General features: G+C 43.5%; 2 protein-coding genes across 3 annotated transcripts in view; both read left to right on the forward strand.

Annotated features, from left to right (window-relative positions):
• Window positions 1-24,593, forward strand: part of SEPTIN9 (septin 9) — a 460,073-nt gene that overhangs the window by 196,775 nt on the left and 238,705 nt on the right. The gene's annotated exons all lie outside the window — the stretch shown is intronic.
• On the forward strand, window positions 1,617-24,373 carry LOC115471727 (ferritin heavy chain, oocyte isoform-like). The gene is made up of 2 exons (XM_030205524.1): window positions 1,617-1,644; window positions 23,912-24,373. Exons 1-2 carry the CDS (start codon window positions 1,617-1,619, stop codon window positions 24,370-24,372), a joined length of 489 nt encoding a protein of 162 aa, XP_030061384.1. The 3' UTR covers window position 24,373.

Genomic DNA, 24,593 nt, shown 5'->3' on the forward strand with positions numbered 1-24,593 from the left:
TTTCGAAAATACAGGTTTCCCCGCCCCTGGATTTCCCCGTTTTGCAAGGACGTCCAAATCACAACTTGGATGTCCCTTTCGAAAATGCCCCTGTAAGTGACTTGCTGAAGACCATAAGGTGTTGTAGTGGGTTTACTATCTGCAGCTCTAACCATTAGGCTGTTTCCCCACATGGGCAAATAAGCAAAACCTGGGATAGTGCTCTCAAAATACTGCCATTCCACTGCCGTACTAGCGCGGAACAGTAGCACGTTCATGATCAGAGTTAATATGTACAGATATAAGCAGTGCTAACCCCCTCTAAACAGCACGATAATATATGCAAAGCAGCTGGGGCGCATGCGCGCTAATTTGATGCTCTAAAAGAAGCCGGGAACGACGCGCATGTGCATAGGTAGGGCATGCCTGGGGTTCATCTCTCCCTCTCACCGGGTCTCCGTCCTGTACTCCGACCTGCGCTTCTGCACGCGTGCGATAGCAGGCAAGCACTCTGAAAATCTCTTCAGAGCATGTGAGCATGCCTGGCAGAAGAAGCTCTATACATCACAACATACTCTCCAAACGACACTCTAAATTTTTGATTCAGTGCATAAACACACAGTGCAATGTGAAATCACAACCAAATTATTATTATTTTTTTTTTTTATATTTATTTATGGTTTTAACATTTTGAAACACAGTACACAACTGTATATTAATTCTGTAGATACATGGCTTCAAGAAACAGCATAAAGATTTCAAACATCGTTTAAATACATCAGCTGAACTATTATACACCTCTGCTTGGATTAACCATATCCCCCTCCCTTTAAACCCTCCCACCCCCCACCCCCATCATACTGGGTGTGCGACAGGTCTTATATAGCAGTTGTTGCTTTCCATTTAATATATGGATCCCATATTTTATGGTAATGTATAATTCGACCGTTTCTCATGGCTGTAAGTTTTGACATCAGTTGTATTTTATCCAATCTTTCCCGGACTGTATGTACCCCCGGAATCGTGGGCTTCCTCCAAGCTGAGGCATCACAACCAAATTATAAAGAAAACAGAAATAATAATAAAGTTCTCAACAAATACCATAGTGACTGAGCTCTGAGATATGAATGAGAGGGTGTCAAGATCTAATCTCAAGGGGGCTCATTTTCAAAGCACTTAGACGTACATAAGTTACTGTGAAACTTTGTAAGTCTAAGTGCTTTGAAGATAGGCCTCAAGATCTTTACACACAAGTCTAGGCTGTCATGTTGCCTTGTGACTGCACTGAGCACGGTACTCCTACAGTCATACTTCTGAAATTCACTGGGATCAGAATCACTGCCCTCTAACCCCAGAGATGGCAAGTTATGCAGGTCCAAGCTGGAGACTGTTTTAGCCAGTCCTGACATGTCAAACCAGTGTGGGATTTTTAGCACCTAATCCTGGCCATTGAAATCAGTGCAGCAAGTCCCAGAATGCACCAGGATGTGGAGGTCAGAAATCCAGAACTGGCCCCAAATCTCCAGCCTGGAACTGGGTGACTTAGCTTCCCTGGTAGTGGTACCCAGCTGGAAAAAGCAGCCTCCATTTTAGAAAAAAAAAACTGAAATGCAAAATCTTGAAAAACTAACGTAATGATGGATCGAGATGAAGAGACTGCAGACAGTACAGGAAATGTTATCCCCAGTAGAACAGGAAACCTGCACTCTTGATTTACAGGTTTGAGGATTGCGGAAAACCATTCAGACCTGGGACTGAAAAAGTGCCAGGTCAGTGATGGCAGTGCACTGTGGTCAGCAGGGAAAAATGAATTCACCAGACTCTCGTTGCTTTTCATGTAGTTTCAGTTTTTAAGGCCTCATTTTTTTTTTCCAGCCAGTGCTAATCCTGTTGGGTTTTTATTAGGGATTTGCATTTGTTTGAAACAACATGGGAAATGTCATTTCACCTAGTTTTTAATCTAAAACAAGAGGGGGAAAAAACCCTCAAAATTTGAAGTTTTCTTTTTAAGTCATCAATAATGTGCAGTTGCTTAACTATTTAAAAATTGTGTGCACTATAGCTTAACTATTAAAGAATTAAAGAATTGTGTACACTATTTCTTGACTATTGAAGAATTGTGTGCACTATTTTTTAACTAATAAAGAATTGTGTGCACTATTGCTTAACTTTTAAAGAATTGTGTGCACTATTGCTTGACTATTGAAGAATTGTGCGCACTATTGCTTAACTAATGAAGAATTGTACTATTGCTTAACTGTTAAAGAATTGTGTGCACTATTGTTTAACTAATGAAGAATTGTGTGCACTGTTGCTTAACTGTTAAATAATTGTGTGCACTATTGCTTAACTATTGAAGAATTGTCTGCACTAAAGCTTAACTATTAAAGAATTGTGTGCACTATTGCTTGACTATTGAAGAATTGTGCACACTATTGTTTAATAAAGAATTGTGTGCACTATTGCTTGACTATTGAAGAATTGAGCGCACTATTGATTAACTAAAGAAGAATTTTGTGCACTGTTTAACTATTAATTGTGTGCACTGTTGCTTACCTATTAAAGGATAGTGTGCACTATTGCTTGACTATTGAAGAATTGTGTGCACTATTAATAGTGTTGCACATAAAAAAAATTAAATTAAAACCCAAAACAAAACAAAAAAATCCCATTAATGACACAGGATGCTAAACAAAATGAAAATTTTTGGCTTGCACACATTTAAATTTTATTAGGAACAAACAGAGTAGTAGAGACAAATACAGTTGAATGCCAGACTTTAAACAAAAAAGTTCAGCCCTCTTATAAGCCTGGCTTATATCATGTTCTATTCAATAACCTGTGGTAACGTTAACTCGAATTAACACACACATTATTTATTGTGGGCCCCATACATTTCAGTGGGGCCTGATCAGGAGCGTCACTAGGCAACAATGTGCCCTGTGCTACGTACCCCCCAAATGTTTCCACTCCACTCATTAGCAACGCACCAGCAAGGGAAGCCAATGGATGGGGTGCAAGTTTGGTGCCCCAGCTTCCCTTGCACCCTGTAGTGTGACTAGAGTTGCGTGTGCAATTCTGGGCATATTCTGACTTGTGCACAGACTCAATTGGTTAACAAGCTAATCAGTGCCGATAATTGGATGTTAATCGATTATCAGCACTAATTGGCACTAATTAGAATTTACACACACTACTTGCTAAGCGTGTTTTGTAAAGTAGTCTGCATAGATTTTACTGCGAGGATCTCAAAAGTGGGTGTGGCCATGGGAGGATCATGGGCAGTCCTAAAATTTATGCGCAGTGTTATAGAATAACCCGTTCTGCGCCTAAAGTTAGGAGTGGGCATTTACACCAGCTGTCATGGCTGCACCTAAATTTTAGTCTAGTGAACAAGCACTACATATATTCTATAAGCCGTGCCTAACTTTAGGCGTGGTTTATAGAATATTCGTAGGTGCATTATCCATCTGTGCTGATTTTTTCGGTGCCAAGTATAGAATCTGGTCGTATGTGGCTAGCTACAGCCCTGTGCCTGACCACAAAACCATGAATCCCGGGTTTAAATATGAGCTGAAAACCTTCCTGTTTCATGGTGCATTTCATATTGAACGATAGCTGAAATGATTATTGCTTAGATTCCCCCTCCCCACCTTCGCTCCTCCTGCTGAGCGGTTGGCAGGTTAGCACCGTTGTGATATTATAATATTTTTTCCTTCTTTTTCTGTCTGTCTCCTATCAATTTTGTACTTCCTCTCTAAGCTCCACTATGGAATTATCGACTTACTGTAAACTGCTCACACAGTTTGCTCATGGGCGGTATATCAAGAGTAAAATAAACATGAAACTTGAAATGGCGCTTGTTAATCCATGTTAAAGTTAAGGAAGTTTAATGCAGGCTAGCGCAAAGGTCCTTTTGAGCACAGCTGAGCCCGCGTTCAAAAGTAGAATACGTTCCTCTTTGTTAAATGAAGGGAGGGAATGCATCCACCAGAGACTCTTCGGTTCTGAAGATAACACTGAATTAGTGGCACACTGACATGAAGGGCTGAAGGGAGGATACACTGAGTGTGCACGCTTCTGTTTCAGTGTCACTACGTTGTATCTGAAATGTTATTTTAGGATGTTGGAGTTATGTAAATTGGAATTGGCAAGTCTGTGAACATTGTATTATAAATCATTTTTATTGATGACATTCAGAGAAAGAATAGTACAGGCAAATAACATCAAAAATGTTGTGTTTAAAACATAGAAGACACCCATTGCCACCCCACGACCTACCCTCCCTTCCCAAAACTTCCTACTTCTTCCCCCCAAGTCGATATATCATTCAACATTTTATTAATGACAGTATCAAAAGGTATATCCATCAAATGCGCATGCAAACCCTATATATGGAGCGCGTGCAACAAAAAAAATAAGGAGCAATCTGTCATCCGATATTTACAAGTCCCCACTCCATCCTAAAAGAATGCAGAAAACTATCAACAGCCCCGAAATTGACTAAGCAGCCAAGAAATAAAATGCAGATAACCTGTAAAGGCATAAAACTTATGAGTCGATTAACTTATACAGACGTCTGACTTGGGGGGGGGGGGGGGGGAGGGTAACGGAGACCCTAACCTAAGCATACTCTAGCACTGTTAGTTAAGTCTGTGGACATTGTAATAACACGAATGACAGTTTCTTCAAGCAGTGCCTTTTAATTGATAAACCACCTTTCTGTGGTTTTTGCAACAACATTCAAAGCAGTTTATATAGTATATACAGATAGTTATTTGTACCTGGGGCAATAGAGGTTTAAGTGGCTTGTCCAGAGTCACAAGGAGCTGCAGTGGGAATTGAACCTAGTTCCACAGGATCAAAGTCCGGTGCACTAACCACTAGGCTCCACTGAAGCACAAGAGGCCCTTTTACTAAGATGTTCTAAGAATTGGGTTTAGTGCACTTTAATGTGGGATATTCCCACACGCTGAGTCCATTTCTAGTTCATCCCTAAAATATGGGTTTTTCTTTTTGCAAGACCTGCAAAAATATTAACGTGGGAGCACTTACCACCCTCCTGTTTAGGAGGCTCTAAGTGCTCCTGAATTAACCCTGCATTATCCAGTTACTAACACAACATAAGAATAGCCATACTGGGTCAGACCAATATTAATCCAGGTCACAAGAATCTGGCAGAAACCCAAGTAGCAGCAACATTCTATGCTACCAATCCCAAGGCAAGCAGTGGCTTCCCCCATGTCCATCTCAATAACAGACTATGGACTTTTCCTCCAGGAACTTGTACAAACCTTTTTTAAACCCAGATATGCTAACCACTGTTACCACATCCTCCGGCAACAAGTTCCAGAGCTTAACTATTCTTTGAGTGAAAAAATATTTCCTCCTATTTGTTTTAAAAGTATTTCCATGTAGCTTTTTGAAAGACTACATAATCGATTCACTTTTACACATTCTACACTACTCAGGGTTTTCTAGATCTTTAATCATATCTCTCAGCTATCTCTTTTCCAAGATGAAGAGCCCTAACCTCATTAGCCTTTCCTCATATGAGAGGAGTTCCATAGCCTTTATCATTTTGGTCACTCTTCTTTGAACCTTTTCTAATTCCGCTATATATTTTTTGAGATACTGCGACCAGAACTGAACACAGTATTCAAAGTGAGGTCGCACCATGGAGCAATACAGAGGCAGTATAGTATTCCCAGTCTTATTTACCATCCCTTTCCTAATAATTCTTAGCATCCTGTTTGCTTTCTTGGCCACCATCACACACTGGGCAGAAGATTTCAACATATTGTCTACAACAACACCTAGATCTTTTTCATGGGTGCTGACCCCCAAGGTGGACCCTAGCATCAGGTAACTATTAGGATTATTCTTCCCAATGTGCATCACCTTGCATTTGTCCACATTGAATTTCATCTGCCATTTGGATGCCCAGTCTTCCAATTTCCTAAGCAAGGTCTTCCCGTAAATTTTCACAGTCCGCTTGTGTTTTAACAACCTTGAATAGTTTTGTGTCATCTGCAAATTTAATCACCTCACTTGTCGTTCTGATTTCTAGATCATTTATAAATATGTTAAATAGCACCAGTCCCAGTTCAGATCCCTGCAGCACTCTACTATTCACCCTCCTCCACTGAGAGAAATGGCCATTTAACCCTACCCTCTGTTTTCTGTCCAATAACCAGTTTCTAATCCACAGAAGGACATTGCCTCCTATCCCATGACTCTTTAATTTTCTCAGGAGTCTCTCATGAAGAACTTTATCAAAAGCTTTCTGAAAATCTAGATACACTACATCAACCGGCTCATCTTTACCCACATGTTTATTCACGCCTTCAAAAAAATGAAACTAATTTGGTGAGGTAAGACTTCCCTTGGCTGAAACCCATGCAAATGTTTGGATAACATTTCAATGCCCACTTCCCACTCATGACGCACCTGAAAAAATTGCAAACAAAAAATCATAATGGTGGTTAGCATGCACTGACAGGCGAATTACCAAAAGCGCTTTAACACATTTTGGAGTAAGCTTTTTTATCTATATTAACACTTACCCCCTAATTCTATAAAAGCCACAAAAAATTGCACGTGCAAATTTGGGTGCCGGCCCAATTTGTTGCGTGCAATTTAATTGAATAACGAGCCAATTAGTGCCAAGCATTGGCTTTTTAACAAGCAATTAATGGTGCTAATTGAAATCAATGAACATGTACATGCGTAAATTTAGGCATGTGATCCACGCCTAAATTTTACGTATGTCCCAGAAAAGGGAGATCGGAAATGGGAGGCTCTTGGGCATTTCGGGGCGGAGCATGGGTGTGGATTCCAGTTATGAGCGCAATTATAGAATAAGGGGGTTCCACATGTAAATTTAGGTGGGGACATTTGCACTGTGTTTTCGTTGGGGCAAATGGACACACAGCCCCTGTGCTTAAGTGCTATTCTATAAATTTCACCTAACTTTAGGCACGCAGCGTATAGAATAGCGCTTAAGCAGGGGGTTTTCCATGCTGATTTTTCAGGCTTGATTTATAAAATTCTCCCTTTAATTTGGTTTAGTAAAAAGGCCCCTATGTAAAAACAGTTGCTAACTTGTTTATCCTCGCCACCAGAAGCAATTTTCTGTATTCCTTGCCTCTAACATGTCTTATCGCTTTCCATCTTGACAGCGTTTTGTCGTAGAAGACAGAGCTGCCAAGTTACCCTATTCCCGGATATGGATTTCAGGCTAGTCCTGGATTTCTGACAGCCCCAACCTGGTGCTTTATAGGACCTATAGCACTGAGTTCAGTGGGTAGAATCGAAGACTACAAACACCATGCTGCACTGGTGATGTAAGTTCAAAACCAGGACTGTCCAAAAAAATCTCCTTCCTGGATCTGGATAAGGAGTAGGCATGGCCTGTTTCTGGCTCTGTTTCCATCCAGCATTGTTGCAGCGCTGTCTAACCCTTCTCCATGTCATGGTGACAAAACTGGAAACAGAGGAACAGAAGTGTGTTGGCAGCTGGTTTGGACAAATTCCTGGAGGAAAAGTCCATAGTCTACTATTGAGACAGACATGGGACGCAACTGCTTGCCCTGGGATTTGTTGTATGGAGTGTTGCCACGTTTTGGGTTTCTGCCAAGTATTTGTGTAAGTCTAGTAGCTGCTATAGAAATGTTTAATAGTAGTAGTAGTAGTACTTGTGACCTGGCTTGGCCACTGTTTGGATAACAAGATACTGGGCTAGATGGACCATTGGTCTGTCCCAGTATGGTTACTCTTATGTCCTTATGGTTAACAACATTCTGTTATTTAAGAAAAGCTTGATAGTAAGGGAATTTTCAGGATTATGTAGCCAAAGGATACATTTCTTGAGTTTCACCAGAATGGGTTAAGGATCTTTCATCTATCTTTTTCCTACTTTTGACTTCCAGCTCCATCTGATCCAGAGCCTACTGGGTGTAAGGCATCATAAAGCCTTTATTTGCAATTCCATGGTTCCCTCCCCACCCCCACCACCCTTGTTATAACCTGGAAACCAGTAGGTGTCACTGTTGAGGGATGGATGTCAAATACTCCTCCATTGGTCTTCCTCTATCGCATCTTTGTGAATCCTATCTCTGTGGTACCCCCCAGTCCAAAACTGGCTGGAAAGGCAGAACCCAGACTTGAGAACTCTTTCGTTTATCAATACTTAGTGCTGCTACAGCACCATCAGACCAGTCTGGCATTTGTCTCTTGCCATAATCTTTGACAATTGCCATAACATTTAGTTGTGTAGTCATTTCTAATTTGAAAATCTCTCCCTTATGCTTGTCCAAGCAAGGCCCTGTATCCACTAATCTACTTGTCTCATGAGTCTTAGACCTGCTCATATTCTTGCACCACCATCCTCTCAAGAAGGAAAAGGGTTCCACTGTACAACGATTACCCACAGTTCTCTGCCCACACAAACTGCTTGAGATTTTTCATTGCAGTAGGGTGGCTGTCTCTGGTTTCAAGCCCTTGGTTTCATCAATTAAATGTTATATTGAAACATCTAAATATTTTTCAGATTCTGGGAATTTTAAGGCCCTGGCGTGCTCCTATCTTTAAATTTATGACGTGTTTATAGGCTGAGCTTCATTCCTGCATCGGCCGTCCTCCACCAGACCCTTTTAACAAGCGGTTTCAAAGCCATTTAAAAAGTGGCAGCGTGGGGCACTGTTTCTGTCATAGAACCCCCAGTTTCCTGTCTTTGCAAACTTGTTTTTATGCATGTGCATTCCCAGTATAACAACTGGACTTTGCAACAGCATCCCTGGATTCTTTCGCACCAACCTATGACCTGAGCATGGGTTAAAATTTGATAGCACTTCCCTGATGTGGACGTGCTGTACTTAATTCCGTCTTATTGATTGACTCACCTTCAAACATCTTCATTAGTTGCAAGAGAAGTATCCCACCTTCCGAAAAAAAACCCTTGCTTCTCAGTAATGAATCATTCCTGGCAATTTGGAAGTTAGAGATGCGCATTCATGAACCTGCATTTGATTCATTAGTGCATCTTAAATTATTTAGTGCATGTAAAATTGATTTAAGGTGGGTTAACCTACGAATTAAAGCATGCAGATGTAGATATTCAGCCAGTGGTGGTAAGCATTTTTTTTTTTTTTAGCCGCCACCGTCGTAATTCCTAGATATATCATCACTTCGAGATCAGCACTCATAGAAACAGCGTTCGTCGGAGTGACGCATTCATCTGAGTTTTGGAAATATTTCTACTTCATATTTGACATTTTGGCACCGTGTGTACCTTGTACAAAAAACAACCTCTGATGCAGCCATTGTGCCAAAACACTGCTGTGTTGGGTCAGTGTTTAATAAAGGAATTGGTTTTGGACTTGTGTGGTTTCGCATCTGCTCTTGGCCACCACCGTTCTTTTGGTTTTCTTTGTGTATTCCGTGGAAATCCTTCTTCTATTTATGTGTGAAATCGTGAAACTGTTAAACATAGGGGGTTGATATTTAAAAGCTTTGACCAGTTAACTTTGGAAGCTGGCTTTTTTAAAACATTTTGGGCCTACCAACCATTTATCTTTTGTCTGGAAAACTCAGTAATCAGTTAAATAGAGGGGGAGTTGTGGCATGCAAAGGCAGATTAGAGCATTAACTGGATAGCATCGCCATTTAACATTATCTGGTTAAAGTTAATTACTTCTGGTTAGATAAATTGCTGTCTCAAAATTAACCAGATAATTGTAACCAGAAACTTGCAAAGCTGCAAACTTAACCAATTATGTCTTTGAGGGCCTCTTTTACAAACCCACGCTACCGATTCTCGGTGTGGCAAATGATAGAAATCCCATTCAATTCCTATGGACTTCCTCTCATTTGCTGAATGGGAATTGCTAACGTGGCTTTGTAAAAGATGCCCTGAATATCTAGTTTAAAATATTCATCCAGATTAGATACCCAGTTAACAGGATAAGTAATTTGTTTTTCTTTATCTGAATATTGACCTTATAATTTCTAAAGGATTCAACAATTTCACTTGTACATATAGGGGCAAATTCCATATATCGCACTTAAGATTAGGCACAGTTTATAGAATAGCGCTTAGACCTGAGAATCGTGGCTAACTTTTGGCACAGTAGGAGGCAATCCACCGGGTGGATGAACACAGACTCCCACGGAAAACAAAACTATCTGATAGGGAGTGGGAAGTGGACCAATGACTCCAGGGAAACAGGACTATGGTGGTAAAGGAAAGAACGTTATTCACAGACTCGACACAGTACTGTGTTTCGGCCACAGGCCTGCCTCAGGAGTCTAAAATCTTTTGTTCGGACTATCCCAGCAGGGCGGAATGCACGTGGCAGAGGGAAGGTCCCAGAGCAGGTTGTCGGCACCTCGTCTAGAGAGAGCAATCATTGGACTTCCCTTGAAGAAGCGAGGGTGAAACGGGTCCCCGTTGGGATAGTCCAAATAAAAGATTTTAGACTCCTGAGGCAGGCCTGTGGCCGAAACACAGTACTGTGTCGAGTCTGTGAATAAAGTTGTTTCCTTTACCACCATAGTCCTGTTTCCCTGGAGTCATTGGTCCACTTCCCACTCCATATCAGATAACTTTTGGCACAGCCATTTGCACCGACTGAAACGTGGTGCAAATATATGCGCCAAAATTAGGCGTTTATCCCCTCCTCATTTTATAACAATGTGCCTAAATGTTAGGAATGCTCCCGTCCTGCCCATGACCCTTCCATTTCCACACCTTCTTTTGAACTCATATGTAAAATGTAGGTGTGGATCCTATGCCTAAATTTACATATGCATAGTTCAATTAAATCTAATTAGTGCCATAATTGGTTGTTAACAAACCAATTATCAGCACTAATTAGTTCATTATTAAAATTACATTGTGTACACAAATTGGGTGCGCACACGTGTGCAATTTTTAGTGACGTTTATAGAATTTAGATTAATTTTGTTTGATACTTTATTTTTATTCCAAGCAGCTTGTCTTGATCAAAATGTTCAGATGGTTTTTGCTTTCCACAAAAAGTTATTTTCAATTATTGAAAAAATATAAAAACTTACTATTTCAGAAATTTATCATACATTCTACTAATTAGTCTAGTTTGGTAGACTTCTTTGAGAATGTGAGTTTATTGTATGTCGTTTCCTGGATATGTCCAGTTTCTCTTGTTGTCGTCCACATTGAACTGTCAGTTAGGGGGATGGGGTAATTCTCAAAAGGTTACCTAACGTTGGGTGCGGGATTCTGCGCACTGAACGTGGATTCAGTAGCAGCAGTTACACCTGCGGTTGCTGTTTTAGAATAGTAGCATAAGTCCACATTTATGTACCTAACGTTACGTGCGAGCACTTAAGATTGTCAAATGGCTGGTGTAAATGCTCGCACGTAACTGTAGGCAGTTATGCACCTAATTGCAAGTATTCTATAATCTGTGTGCACAAGTGCGAGACACGCCCCTGACCCACTCATGCCTCCCTTCCAGTTGCACACTCTAGAATTTGCACTTGCAATTTATAGAATACTGACTAGGGCCAGTAATGTGTACAACTGCTAATTACTGCCAATTAGCAGCAATTAACACCAGTTATAACCAGTTGGTCATTTAACGCCAGTTAGCTCATTAGCAAATTAAGGGCCCCTTTTTACCAAGCTGCTGCAAAAGGGGGCCTGCGCTGGCATTGGCGCGTGTTTTTGACGCGCACTGAGGCCCCCTGTTACCGCAGAGGGTAAATGGTAGGTCTTTCTTTTCTTCGGGAAATGGCTGTGCGGCAAGTGAAGCACTTGCTGAGTGGCCATGTAACCTGGCGGTAACCGGGCAATGAGCGGCACTACCTGATTACCACTGGGATATGACAGCACGCTGTGGGTGGGAACTATCGCTGGGCTGCTACGGTAGTCCGGCGGTACTTCCTTTTTAGTAAGCAGTAAGCCCGCTTTGTAAAAGGGCCCCTAAGTTACACGCATAATTGACCCTATTCTATAAATTGCCCGTGCAACTTTGCAGTCTCCAGACCTCGGCGGGAGGGGGTCCAGAGCCCAAGGTGGAGGGGCACATTTTAGCCCGCCTCCCCCAGCCGCCGAACCTCCCCCGCCACTTTTGGACCCCCCCCCCCCGGCCGCCAGGTACCCAACCCCCGCCAGCCTTAGTCTTCTTCAGCGCCAGTCTCTGCCACGTTCGCTGATCTGTGCTGTGAGTCCTGACTGACGTCCTGCTTGCACGTCCTGCACGCAACGTGTATGCAGGACGTCATTCAGGACTCACAGCACAGATCAACGAACGCGCTGGAGACCGGCGCTGAAGAAGACTAAGGCTGGCGGGGGATGGGAATCGCTACCAGCAAAGGTACCTAGCGGCGGAGGTGGCAGGAGGGGGGTCGAAAGTAGAGGGGGCCAGAGCTAAATCCGTGGGAGCCCATGCCCCTATGGCCCCACCTAGCTACGCCCCTGCACTCTAGTCCCAAGTAGGGGGAAAGTGCAGCATAATTGCATCTCCTCAGTCCATGTGACAAGATGGGCTAGCACTGGTTTTGTCTGATGAGTTTGTTGCTACAGGCTTCTCGCTTTGGTCCAGTATCAGAAGGGGTTGTATGACCTCTGAAGTCATTCAGTCAGTCTGTTTTACGATTTACTCTGGCATAGCCTATGATCCTCTCTCTGCTAAGATAAAGAAGGCAGCAGCAGAATGTGGAAACTTAACCCAGGGTCACTTTGGCTTTCAACACAGCAATAGTAGGGATGTGGCCAAGAAGAGAGGGGGAAGGGAAAGAAGCAGTTGTTAGAGATGTTGGTTAGCCCCTGCGAACTACCACTATAATACTAAAACTCTTATCCATGACAGATGTTTATACGACTGCTTTTCAATTTAAACTCTCTGGGGCTCCTCTCTCCACTGGAATGTGTGTTGAATCCTCTTACGGGCTGCCTGGTGGCCTAGCGGGAAAGGGTCCTGCTCTATCATGGAATTTGTGTTGAATATAATAGACAACACCCATCAGGTTTGGTGTGATAAGGAGAAGAACTGCAAGTGTCTTTGGCTCTTAGTCTTAGTCAAGTGTTCAGATTTTCACAGCTTTTATACTGCTGACACAGCTGCAGAGTCCGTAGGTGCTTCTTACCTTCTCCTTTTGACCTACAAGTGCATCCACTCCGCAGCTCCTCAGTACCTTTCCGCTCTCATCTCTCCCTACACTCCTCCCCGTGAACTCCGTTCGCTGGGTAAATGTCTCCTGTCGTCCCCCTTCTCCCCCACTTCTAACTCCCGGCTCCGTTCCTTCTATCTCGCTGCTCCCTATGCCTGGAATAGACTCCCTGAGCCAGTATGTCAGGTTCAGTCTCTGGCTGTCTTCAAGTCTAGGCTTAAAGCCCACCTCTTTGCTACTGCTTTCGACTCCTAACCATGACTCTCTTACTCAACACCCTCACTTATCACCCCTACCACTGCAATTTCCCCAACCCTAGCTGTCTGTTGGTCTGTCCAATTTAGATTGTAAGCTCTGTTGAGCAGGGACTGTCTTTTCATGTTAATTTGTACAGCGCTGCGTAAGTCTAGTAGCGCTATAGAAATGTTTAATAGTATTAGTAGTAGTAGATATTGAAGTAATTTTCAAAGGAAAAGAATGCACAATAATTACATACATGCATGCACTTGCATCTTCTTTCTCTGTTTGGGTCCTTTTTTAGACTAATGTAACGCGCATTGTGGCAATCCCTGCTCCCATTGCATACACTGGGAACATCTGCAAATTTGAGGAAAAGTGCATGTGTTCTTGAACTATGTGGGTGGTTTTCAGGCAGGCAATTCCTTTGGGAAAAAATGTTTCCCCTATGAAAATGCTATGTTATGCCAGGGATTTATATCTTAGAACGGTGAAGACGGCATAGTTTCGCCAGAGATTTTGTTTGTTTCAGCGACTACCTCCTACGACCCCGGATGCAGGTCTTTGACTGAAACACTATTTTATCCATTGTGGGCGTTGGGTGTATTTTGCTAATTCACTAGCGTGGAGTGTGTCTTGCACAGCTTAAGCTAAGTAGTCACTTCTTTTTTTGCTAAATAGCCTTCTGCTGCTTAAGGATTAAGATTTATCAGAATAATACCAAAACAAACACATCATAGCAGCCAATACAAAATGTGGTAAGGTTGAATAGAGCCAAATCAAATTACCAATAGTCATGTCATGTTTCCCCACAGAACCCATCCTCCACTCCAAATTCCAAACTAGCCTGTCACCCATCCCACAAGGCAGAAAGCTTTGCCCCAAATAAGCTTTAAGCCAACAAGAGCCCTCTCCTTTCCCCCCCTTCCTTACCTCCCTATCTTAAACACCCCCCCCCCCCCCAGTTCTCAGTTAGCTTCTGTTTGCATTTATGTACGCACATCAGGACATAATCACTTCACTCCAAAGAGTTAAAAATTAAACTTCTGGGGCTGGGGTAACCTATGAATATGGGGGGTTCTCAGACAGAGAGGAAGAACTGCCTCCACCTGGAAGTCAACCCTGCCACTCTTGCCTCCGGCTTAATATTTTTTAAATGGCTTTCTATCACTGGAGAAAATCCTTTTTTTTTCAATTATTATTTATCCCTTTCCATTGTCATGCAGCTCATGCCCATACACGAGTTTAAATTGTGTGATATACAGTGGTGTGCTGGAGCGGGCTCGCGAGAGCCGTTTGTTAAGTTTTTAAGAATTTTGGGAGCCGGTTGTTAAAGTAGGCCTCCCCATGGCTACTTTAACAACTGACTCCCAAAATGTGGGCTTGGGCCCCCTCCTGAATTCTCTTTTACTTTGCTGGCAGTGATGCTGGCCCCACCAGCCAAGTAAATAGACTGCTGCTGCTCCCTGCTCCTTGTTTCTGACTCTGAGCATCAGGCTGGGACATTTCATCCAAGCGCAAGAAGGTTCCATCATGCTGCTCAGAGCCAGAAACAAGCAGCAGAGAATGGTGGCAGTTCATTTATTGGCTGGTGGGGCTCGGCAAAGGTATGCCTAGCGTGCCCGCACAAGGGAGGGGAGAGAGAAGCATGTATTTCCCCCCCCCCCCACCAAATTTCAGGGCCGGCTATGCCCGGAGAGAGAGCCCGTTGTTAAAAATTTACCAGCACACCCCTGGATATGTATCTCATGCTTTCTTACATTAAATAAAGGGGTTGAGATCTTTTATTGAACCATCCAAAGCAAATTACATGATCAATATTGTACATTATTAGGGGGCCCTTTTACTAAGCAGTGGTAGGGTTAACGTGTGGGTAGTGCACGCCAAATCGGCTCTACCACAGGGGTAGGGTGAGCACCCTGTAGTAGTTTCGAAGTTGGCACACGCTGTTTCCCGTGGTAGAAAATCATTTTCTATTTTCTACTGCAGGGGGCATTCCCAGCGGCAATTGGCAGCGCTGGCACATTGGTGAGCGCTGCCCAATTACCATACGAGTAGGGTTACCATATTTTCCCCTCCCCCTGTCACACACCCCATCACCCCCTCCCCTTACCTTACTACTGCCCTGGTGGTCTAGTGACCTCTTCGGGGCAGGAAAGAGCCCCCTCTTTCCTGCCCGGAGCTCTGCCCTGCATGCTTCCTTCCTGTTGCTGATCTCAGCGCCGATTCAAAATGGCCACCGAGAGTTGAAGTCTCGCAAGGTCACTTCAACTCTAGGTGGCCATTTTGAATCGGCGCCAAGATCAGCAACAGGAAGGAAGCATGCAGGGCAGTGCTCCAGGCAGGAAAGAGGGGGCTCTTTCCTGCCCCGAAGGCGGAAGAGGTCACTAGACCACCAGAGCAGTAGTAAGTAAGGGGAGGGAAGCTAGCAATCTGCCCGTTTGTCCGGATTTCTGGACAAACGGGCAGATTGGCAAAACCTGCTCGGTTGCCCGGACATATCCTCAAAAAGAGGACATGTCCAGGTAAATCCGGACATGGTAACCCTACATACGAGTGAGTGAGCCCTTACCGCTAGGTCAATGGGTAGCGGTAAGGCTCAAGGTAGTAAATAGCCACACGCTACTTTAAATTTTAGCACACAACCATTTACTGCCCCATTTAAAAAAATGCCTTTTTTCCCCAGCCGTGGTAAAAAATGGCCCAGCGCATGCCAAAAACACGCACCTGCACTGCCACAGGCCATTTTTTACCGTGGCTTAGTAAAAGGACCCCTAGGTTTGCTATATCATGCAGTCCTAAAATCTTGCTGTATGTCTATTTGATTTTTTTGGCTTGCTCCTGTAAACTCAACAAAGCCTACGCAGTTTCTTGTCTAAGATTGGAATGATCCCAACAAATGCAAAGGCAGGATACAACTGCTGGTATTGCATTATAGTAATTAAATTCCATCTGTTCAAGAAAGACACTGTTTTAAAAATAACCTACTGTATTATAGGATAACCCACAGCAGTCAGGATAGACGATGAGCCCAAAGCCTGAAAGGGTACTACAGAACAACATTAATCCTCCGAGGACCTCATGATTCCATGTGCTTAGAATTTAAAGCTTTCGTGGCCTTCTTGAGAAGAAGCAAATGTGTTATAAGTGAGGCCCTTTTAGATATTTTCTTTGGAGTGCATCAACTTCTTCTATCTCCTTTGGGCTTCCAGGTCAATCAGCTTATGTTTCGGTGCGGGTTGAGTGAAATCCTTTTATTTGGTCTATCCAGATCAGTCATCCTAGTGATAGTCCTCTGACTGAGAGGGACAAACCCCTTCAAGCAGTCTGGCATAACTCACTGCAACTAATATACAGTCAATCCAAACCCCTGTATAGGTCCATCAAGAAAGTCATTTTAGTAACCATGATCGCAGAGCCTTACAGAATTATTGGTAACTGTTAATGGTCCTTTTTGAATGGTTGTACTCAGGGCAGTCACTGAACAGCATGGTGCCCAGGGCAAGAGCTGTTTTCATTGCCCCCTTGTATGTATTTGCAGAATCATAAACTGGCTTAAAATGGCAGTGTCATGTATTAGACAGTTGCCTTGCTCATTTTCTCCTTAAGAACATAAACATTGCCATACTGGGAAAGACTGAAGGTCCATCAAGCCCAGTATTCTGTTTCCAACAGTGGCCAGTCCAGGTTACATGTACCTGGCAAGATCCCAGAACAATAAAACAGATTTTATGCAGCTTATCCTAGAAATAAGCAGTGGATTTTCTCAAGTCCATCTTAATAATGGCTTATGGACTTTTCTTTTTAGGAAATTATCCAAACTTTTTTTAAACCCTGCTAAGCCAACTTGTAATCACCCTGGTTTGTACTCAGAGTCTGACTGATTCCACCAATGCACAGATCATGAACACTGGCCAGAAATCATGTCTATGGATAGGGGAGATGGGTCTTATGAATTCTAGGAGTCGTGTTTAGTAGTGCTTCACATTTGTATAGTACTGTGACGTAGCCAGACGACATTTTGGGTGGATCTAGAGCTAATATGGGTGGGCATTGTGTATATAGGTGTGAGTAGTGTACAGTCTACATCATTAGTTCTCAAACTTTCTTCTGTTTGGACACACCCAACAGACTATGCTCATGCAGGCAACACACTGAACACTGCCGTCTGTGGCAGAACCAAAAATGAGCCCAAATATTAAGAACTTTATTTTAGTTTTTTAAAAAAAGGAAAGATGCAAGGAAAATAGAAAACTTTCATTTCAATAACAATTCGTTTATACAAGTTAGTACATTTACATTTTTCACAAACGTTAACACATGAAAAGCCACATGAAGCAAAGCCCCAGAATTCTCTCTGATAAAAATAAGCAAAATCATACTGTCAGCATCAAGATTTTTGTCCTCTTACTGTGGAATCTGTAGCATACAGAACATAGCCAGATTGTTTCCTCTTACAGCTTTCTACAGAAAAAATGGATTCTAATTCTGGTGGCACCTCAATAATACCAACACAAAATCCCTTCATTGCCAGATACTTTGTGAAGTATCATTGAATCCTGCAAAGAAGCTTCTCAGACCCCATGTTGCAAACCTTAACACCAATTCTGAACACAAATACCAATAACAGTACCTTTAAAAAGGCAGCAGTGAATATACACAACAGCAACACATGTCCCATTGGAAAAGCCAGACAAGTCAGACTTATACAGATCCCCACACAAACTACATGTCATGTTGTAGGGGCAGACTGAGAGTGGTCTGGGCCCCCCACCTGGCCACTGCCCGACACCCCTCTACCGCCGGAGCTGACGCCCTTACAGCCCCAGTCCTACCTGAAGGGCCCTGGTGGTCTAGTGGTCTCTGCAAGGGGGAGCATGTTCCTTCCTGCCTGCTGCGCTGATGCTATTTCTCCGCCTGCTGGCGCCGCCATGTTTTCAAAATGGCGGCCAAGACTTCCCACGGCATCATCCCTACCCTACCCTTCCCTACCCCCCCTTCCATCCCTGTAGCCAGGCATCAGCCCTCCCCTTCCCTTTCCTAACCCCCCCCCCCAATCCATCCATCCCTATAGTCCAGAATCAATTGTCCTGTAGCCCGGCATCATCCCTACCCTACCCTTCCTTATCCTTCCCCTTTCATCCCTGTAGCTGGCATCATCCCTTACCCCACCCCATTCAACCCTGTAGCCTTGCATAGGCCCTACCCTTTCCGCCATATATCCCCCGGGCCATCCATTCCTGTAGCCCAGCATCAGCCCTACCCTTTCCTACCCCTCCTTCTATACCCTAGCATCAGCCCTGCCCTACCCATCCCCTATAGTCTGGCATCTCTCCTGCCTTTCCCAATCTACCTCTCCCATACCCTGATGCACACCAGCAGTGAACAGGTCGCACAGACATCCCAGCAGTGCAGAGGGACAGTGTAGTGGTCACTGAAGTGGACTTCACATAAAGGGACCCAGGTACAAATTCCATCTAAACCTTTTCATATTATATGGTGAGCCCTCCAAGAACAGAGACAATTAATGTACCTAAGAGTCCACCACTACAATAACCCTCAGGTTTGCAAGTCACTTATATATTTAGGTAGAAGAGTTATTTCTGTGTTCCAGGAGTGCTCACATATTTGTACTGAAATGAAAGAGTTAAAGTAAGACTTCAACTTGGGTCCCATTATTCACTGGCCACTGCACTGACCTCTAGGCTACTCCATCCACTTGCTTGCTGCTTTCTTAGGAATGGCCATAATATCTGGAGCTGGCATGCAGCCTGGTGTCTACTGTCACTGTTACATCTTTGGGGGTGGGGCGGTGACCACTGGGGGATTAACGGGGAGTTCATGTCTTAATACCTCCAGTGGTCAGCTGGTCAGTTAGAACCAGGGGCGTAGCCAGACTTCGACGGGAGGGGGGTCCAGAGCCCGAGGTGAGGGAGCACATTTTAGCCCCCTGCTGGCGCCGCCGACCCCCCCCACCCGCCGCCAACTTTCACCCCTGCCACCACCGCCGCAGCAACCCTCTCGACCCCCCCTTCCCGCCGCCAACCCTCTCCCGATGTACCTTTGCTGGTGGGGGACCCCAACCCCCGCCAGCTAAAGTCCTCTTCTTAGCCGCGTGGCATTGCCGAATGATCTGATCAAGTTTGAATCTGTTTCTGTGCGTGCGTCTGATGTCCTGCACTTACAAGCAATGCCGCACGGCCGAGAAGAGGACTTCGGCTGGCGGGGGTTGGCGGCGGGAAGGGGGGGTCGAGAGGGTTGCAGCAGGAGGGTCCAGGGCCAAATCTGCGGGGGCCATGCCCTCGTGGCCCCATGATAGCTACGCCCCTGGTTAGAACAACTTTTTCTGACTTAGTCATGACTGAAACAGGCCTAGATAAAAACATATTTCTTTTCTGCCCTGGAACTTGTTTCCTGTTCCACTATTGCATAAAAACATCCACATTTAAAGCCCACTCAAGTCTTGCTCAAAGCAAGCCTTCAAAATGCCCCTTTGCTATTTGGACAAACTCAGTGAAAAACATCCAATTCTGTCTTTTTGAAAAGATCACGATTTTGACGTTTTGGCGAGAAAACCGTCCATTTGCCGCTTTGTGCCGCTTTTAAGATGTTTTTCTATTTTGAAAATAAAACCCCATGGTATAGCAAGTTGACAGTAAACATAGATGCCCTGTCTATTATCTTCACAGGCCTAGTAACCAGCAGACTACATGTCCCAGAATGCTCTGGAATTGCAGATGCTCTGAAAAAGCATTGAAGAGAACATCCTTGAAGGCTATAGTCTAAATCTATAAATAAAATAGACATTAAACATGCCTGGAAAAACTCACTTATGGAGATTTTGCTTTTGTTAGCTGTCCTTTTCGTTCTGATTTATGGTGGAGGAGTTATAAATAGTGAACAAGACAGTGGGAAAGAGCATCAGTAAATGTTATAGGTCATCTTCTGTCGCAAATGTGGATCCTACAATATTTAAAATATATTCTGAAAATCAGGAAAACATTTTGTAGCTGTATGTTAAGAATTACATTACACAATTGCATTTATTCCATGTTGAATCAATGCCACTAAAGCATGATCAGACTGCAACTTTTCAGATACTGAAGTTTCATAAAACAGTTAAGTTGTATTTTTTTTTAAATCTGAAAGCCATGCATATATTACTCTTAAAGGGCTTGACAGTATAACAGGTGCCCATTTCATGCCTACTTTAGATTTTGATTTATTATTTATAATCCGCCCTTTTCCAAAGCAGAGAACATGCAAAACATACATAGTCATAAATGCAGGGTACACGTCCCAGTGCACTGACCACTAGGCTGCTCCATCCATTTGCTGGCTGCTTTCTTTGGAATGTGGAGCTGTCATAGAACCTGTTATCTACTGTCACTGTCAAATCTTTGGGGGGTGGGAGGGGGGTCAGTGACCACTGGGGTATTAAGGGGGTGCTTCATGCCATAATACCTCCAGTGGTACCTCTCTTAACACCTCTCAAATGTAGCCCTAATGGAGGCAATTCGATAAAGGACACTAAAAATTAGGGGATCCTTTTACCAAGCTGCGGTAAAAAGGGCCCTGCGGTAGATTATATGGCATGCACTAGGGGTGGGAACTATTGCCGGGCTCCTGCAGTAGCCTGGCAGTAGTTCCGGATTGATGCGCGGTAAGCCCACGGTGGGCTTACCGCTGCTTAGTAAAAGAGCTCCTTAGTTTGGAGCAAAAAAAAAAAAAGACCAACCACTTTATTGAAGCAGGACCTTTCAAGGACAGGTATTCACTTTTCCCATACCACAGATAAGAGTATTGATATCTCTAGTGATGGCTTCATATCTGAAAATGGCCTGGGTTGTTTCATACTAGCAGTTGCTGTCCGTTGAAACATTTCTACAACAGCCTGTTTGACACGTGTCACTTCAGTCTCTTGACCACCTATTGGACATTTGGTAAATGAAAATCACCATTGGCTGGCTGCTAACTAGCAGAAGTACATACAGCTTGCATATTTCCTGATTGTTGGGTAAGGGTTGCCAGATGGTTTCCATATTACCTAGAAAAGGCTAAGTCATTTCTGGTTTTGCCCTTCTGTGTACGGAGATGTAGTTCTGAATTTCCTCAGAAAAGCTGGTCCATCTTGAGGCACACCGTGTTTGCAGCAAGGTAAACCTAGGACTAGCTCTACGTCTTCTAGGTGACACGGAGATACCTACTAACACCATGCTGTCTGTATGGCAAGCTAGGTGGAAGCTGTGTATTTTTGGAGTGTTGTCCTTGAGCTTCAGAGCTTGTTTTAATGCATAGCATTGAGGGACTGAACACCTACTTGGGTAACCCTGAGGTTAAGTGGAGCACCACTCATTTACTCTTATTATGGAGGCTCCATTTTAAAAAATGCCACCACCAGGCCCCTAACAAGCCTTGTACTGTTACCACTAGGGTTCAGGCTATGAGTGTGAAATAAGAGAACATTCCGGTGTGTTGAAGAGACGGGGGGGGAGGGGTGACCTGTGTTGTAAAATGGATCAGGGATGAGCAATTTGGTCGGTGATCTGGGGAGCATCTCTCAATTTTAAAAAGGGGTTGGGGATAGGGTCTAATTTTGCCAAATCACTAGATTCTTTTGAAGATAGTGGCCCAAATTACGGGCTGCTTTCTTTGCATTACTGCAGCCAGAACACACAAATATCCTATATTATTTATTTTATTTTTGTTACATTTGTACCCCGCGCTTTCCCACTCATGGCAGGCTCAATGCGGCTTACATGGAGGGTTAAGTGACTTGCCCAGAGTCACAAGGAGCTGCCTGTGCCTGAAGTGGGAATGGAACTCAGTTCCTCAGTTCCCCAGGACCAAAGTCCACCACCCTAACCACTAGGCCACTCCTCCACTCTGGCTTACCCTAGCTTAGTAAATAGATGCCTAAGTTTTATACCTGAACCAGCACAAGGTTATTTGATTTACCCAAGGTCACAAGGAGCATGAGTAGGAGAAGCAGAATTTGAACCCTGACTTCCCTTGCCTGCCGCTCTAGTCCTCTATTCATTTCCACTAGGCCAGTAGCATAATATCTCTACATTCTGCTATATAATTTTTGCTTACTGTCTTCTGCTTCCCCTCAGGAAGCCATGTGGCAGAGCTGATTACTGTATGAGGTGCTGACTTCCTTTCATTAACTTTGTAAACTGTGCTATCTCACTATATTTTAAAAACTTTATATATATTTTTATTGTTTCTTGAACAGACAAGCTGAGAAATGTATCCATTGATGACTCTTGTAAACACCCGAGGCTAATTCAATCATTGAGATCTTGAAGAATCTATTTCCCAGACTAATTCTTGGCAAAATTCCTGGCGTGGAAATCAGATTAAATTGATTTTGCTTCTGTACTATTTTTTTAAACCTCATATGGGTTTAAAGTACATATCATAAAAATAATTAAGTACCCAATGACATATTTCGCAATCTGCTGGATCAGTATTCAGTGATTCTCTTGTGCTTTTCACTAAGTCACTTTGATGATGCCATTTATGTCTTTTGAGGTACCGTAAACAAGGTAGTTAGTAGAGATGTCTGTTAATGCATGTTTAATTTATTAGTGCATCTTAAATAATTTTTTGCATGCAAAACCAATGTAACGAGCATCATCCCTACAAACTAACACACGTATATTTGATTTGCATATGTTAAAATGTTCTAATAAGGGTTGAAACAATTTTTATTAAAATGTGTGAAACAAATGAAAAAATGCCCTAAACTATGAAAAAGTCCTAAACTTCTAAAAACAAACCAAATATTTTTTTGCTTGGGTACATCCGTAGTAGAAGCCAATACTATGGCAGAATTCAAGCAAGCTTGGGACGGATGGAAGTCATTGATAGGAACAGGGTGGGGAGGTTGTAGTGTTGAAAACAACCCACTGTTCACTCTACTGGGAGTAGAGTCAGGGGTAGAGAGCATACAGAGAAAACAAAACGTAGATCAAGGAAGCTAGTGATAGCACAAGTCATGAGATCGCTACAGGCTACAACTCCCCAGAAACCAACCTGTTGATGCCAACACACTGGTTGCGATTGAGTCATGTCCAGCAAGGTGATAATGAAAAAGCAAGAGCCAAAATAGTGACACAGCAGGCCATGGTGTAGCCTGACTGGTTCCAGCAAGCTACATCTCCCCAGAATCCAACCAGAAGCAATAGCATCAGAGAAGAGAGGAAGCCTGAATGTTTGAGGTAGATGAGGGGGACGCATATCCTTTGACTACTGGATTCCATGCCTTGGATAAATTCTGACCAACAGCAGTCTGATGAGCCGAAGCTCAGAACTGTAAGAAACAGCGCCAGAAAATACCACAGGAACAACGAAGAAAAAAAAAATTCCCAATGCTCAACAGTAATAGCATGCAAATTATAAGTGCACTGTTAACATTGAGCATTGGGAAGTTAAAGGGGAGGAACATGTCTGGCATATGTGCCCTCACCTTTCAGCGATAAGGGCAGGGTTCAATTTGTGCTCTCTTTCTGAACTTTGGGAGGGAATAGCTAAGAACCTCATTTACATAGGAATGACTACATGTCCTACTACTTTGACAAAGATGATGTTGCTCTGAAGAACTTTGCCAAGTATTTCCTGTACCAGTCCCATGAGGAGCAGGAGCACGCTGAGAAAGTAATGAAACTTCAGAATCAGAGGGGTGGCCGTATTTTCTTGCAGGACATCAGGAAACCAGAGCGAGATGAGTGGGGCAGTGGTTTGGAGGCAATTGATTGTGCTCTGCAGTTGGAGAAGAGTGTGAACCAGTCGCTGCTGGATTTGCACAAGCTGTCAACAGACAGGAATGACCCACATTTGTGCGATTTCCTGGAGAACCATTACCTGGATGAGCAAATGAAAGCCATCAAAGAGCTTGGTGACCATGTGACCAACCTGCGCAGGACGGGAGCACCACAGAATGGCATGGCAGAATACTTGTTTGACAAGCACGCCATGGGGGAGGAGACAAGCTAAATGGGCCACAGATACGTGGCCTAGTGGTTAGAGCACCGGTCTTGCAATCCAGAGGTGGCTGGTTCAAATCCCACTGCTGCTCCTTGTGATCTTGGGCAAGTCACTTAACCCTCCATTGCCTCAGATACAAACTTAGATTGTGATCCCTCCTGGGACAGAGAAATATCCAGAATACCTGAATGTAACTCACCTTGAGCTACTACTGAAAAAGGTGTGAGCAA

Source organism: Microcaecilia unicolor, chromosome 6 (assembly GCF_901765095.1).
Source record: "Microcaecilia unicolor chromosome 6, aMicUni1.1, whole genome shotgun sequence".
Classification (NCBI taxonomy): domain Eukaryota; kingdom Metazoa; phylum Chordata; class Amphibia; order Gymnophiona; family Siphonopidae; genus Microcaecilia; species Microcaecilia unicolor.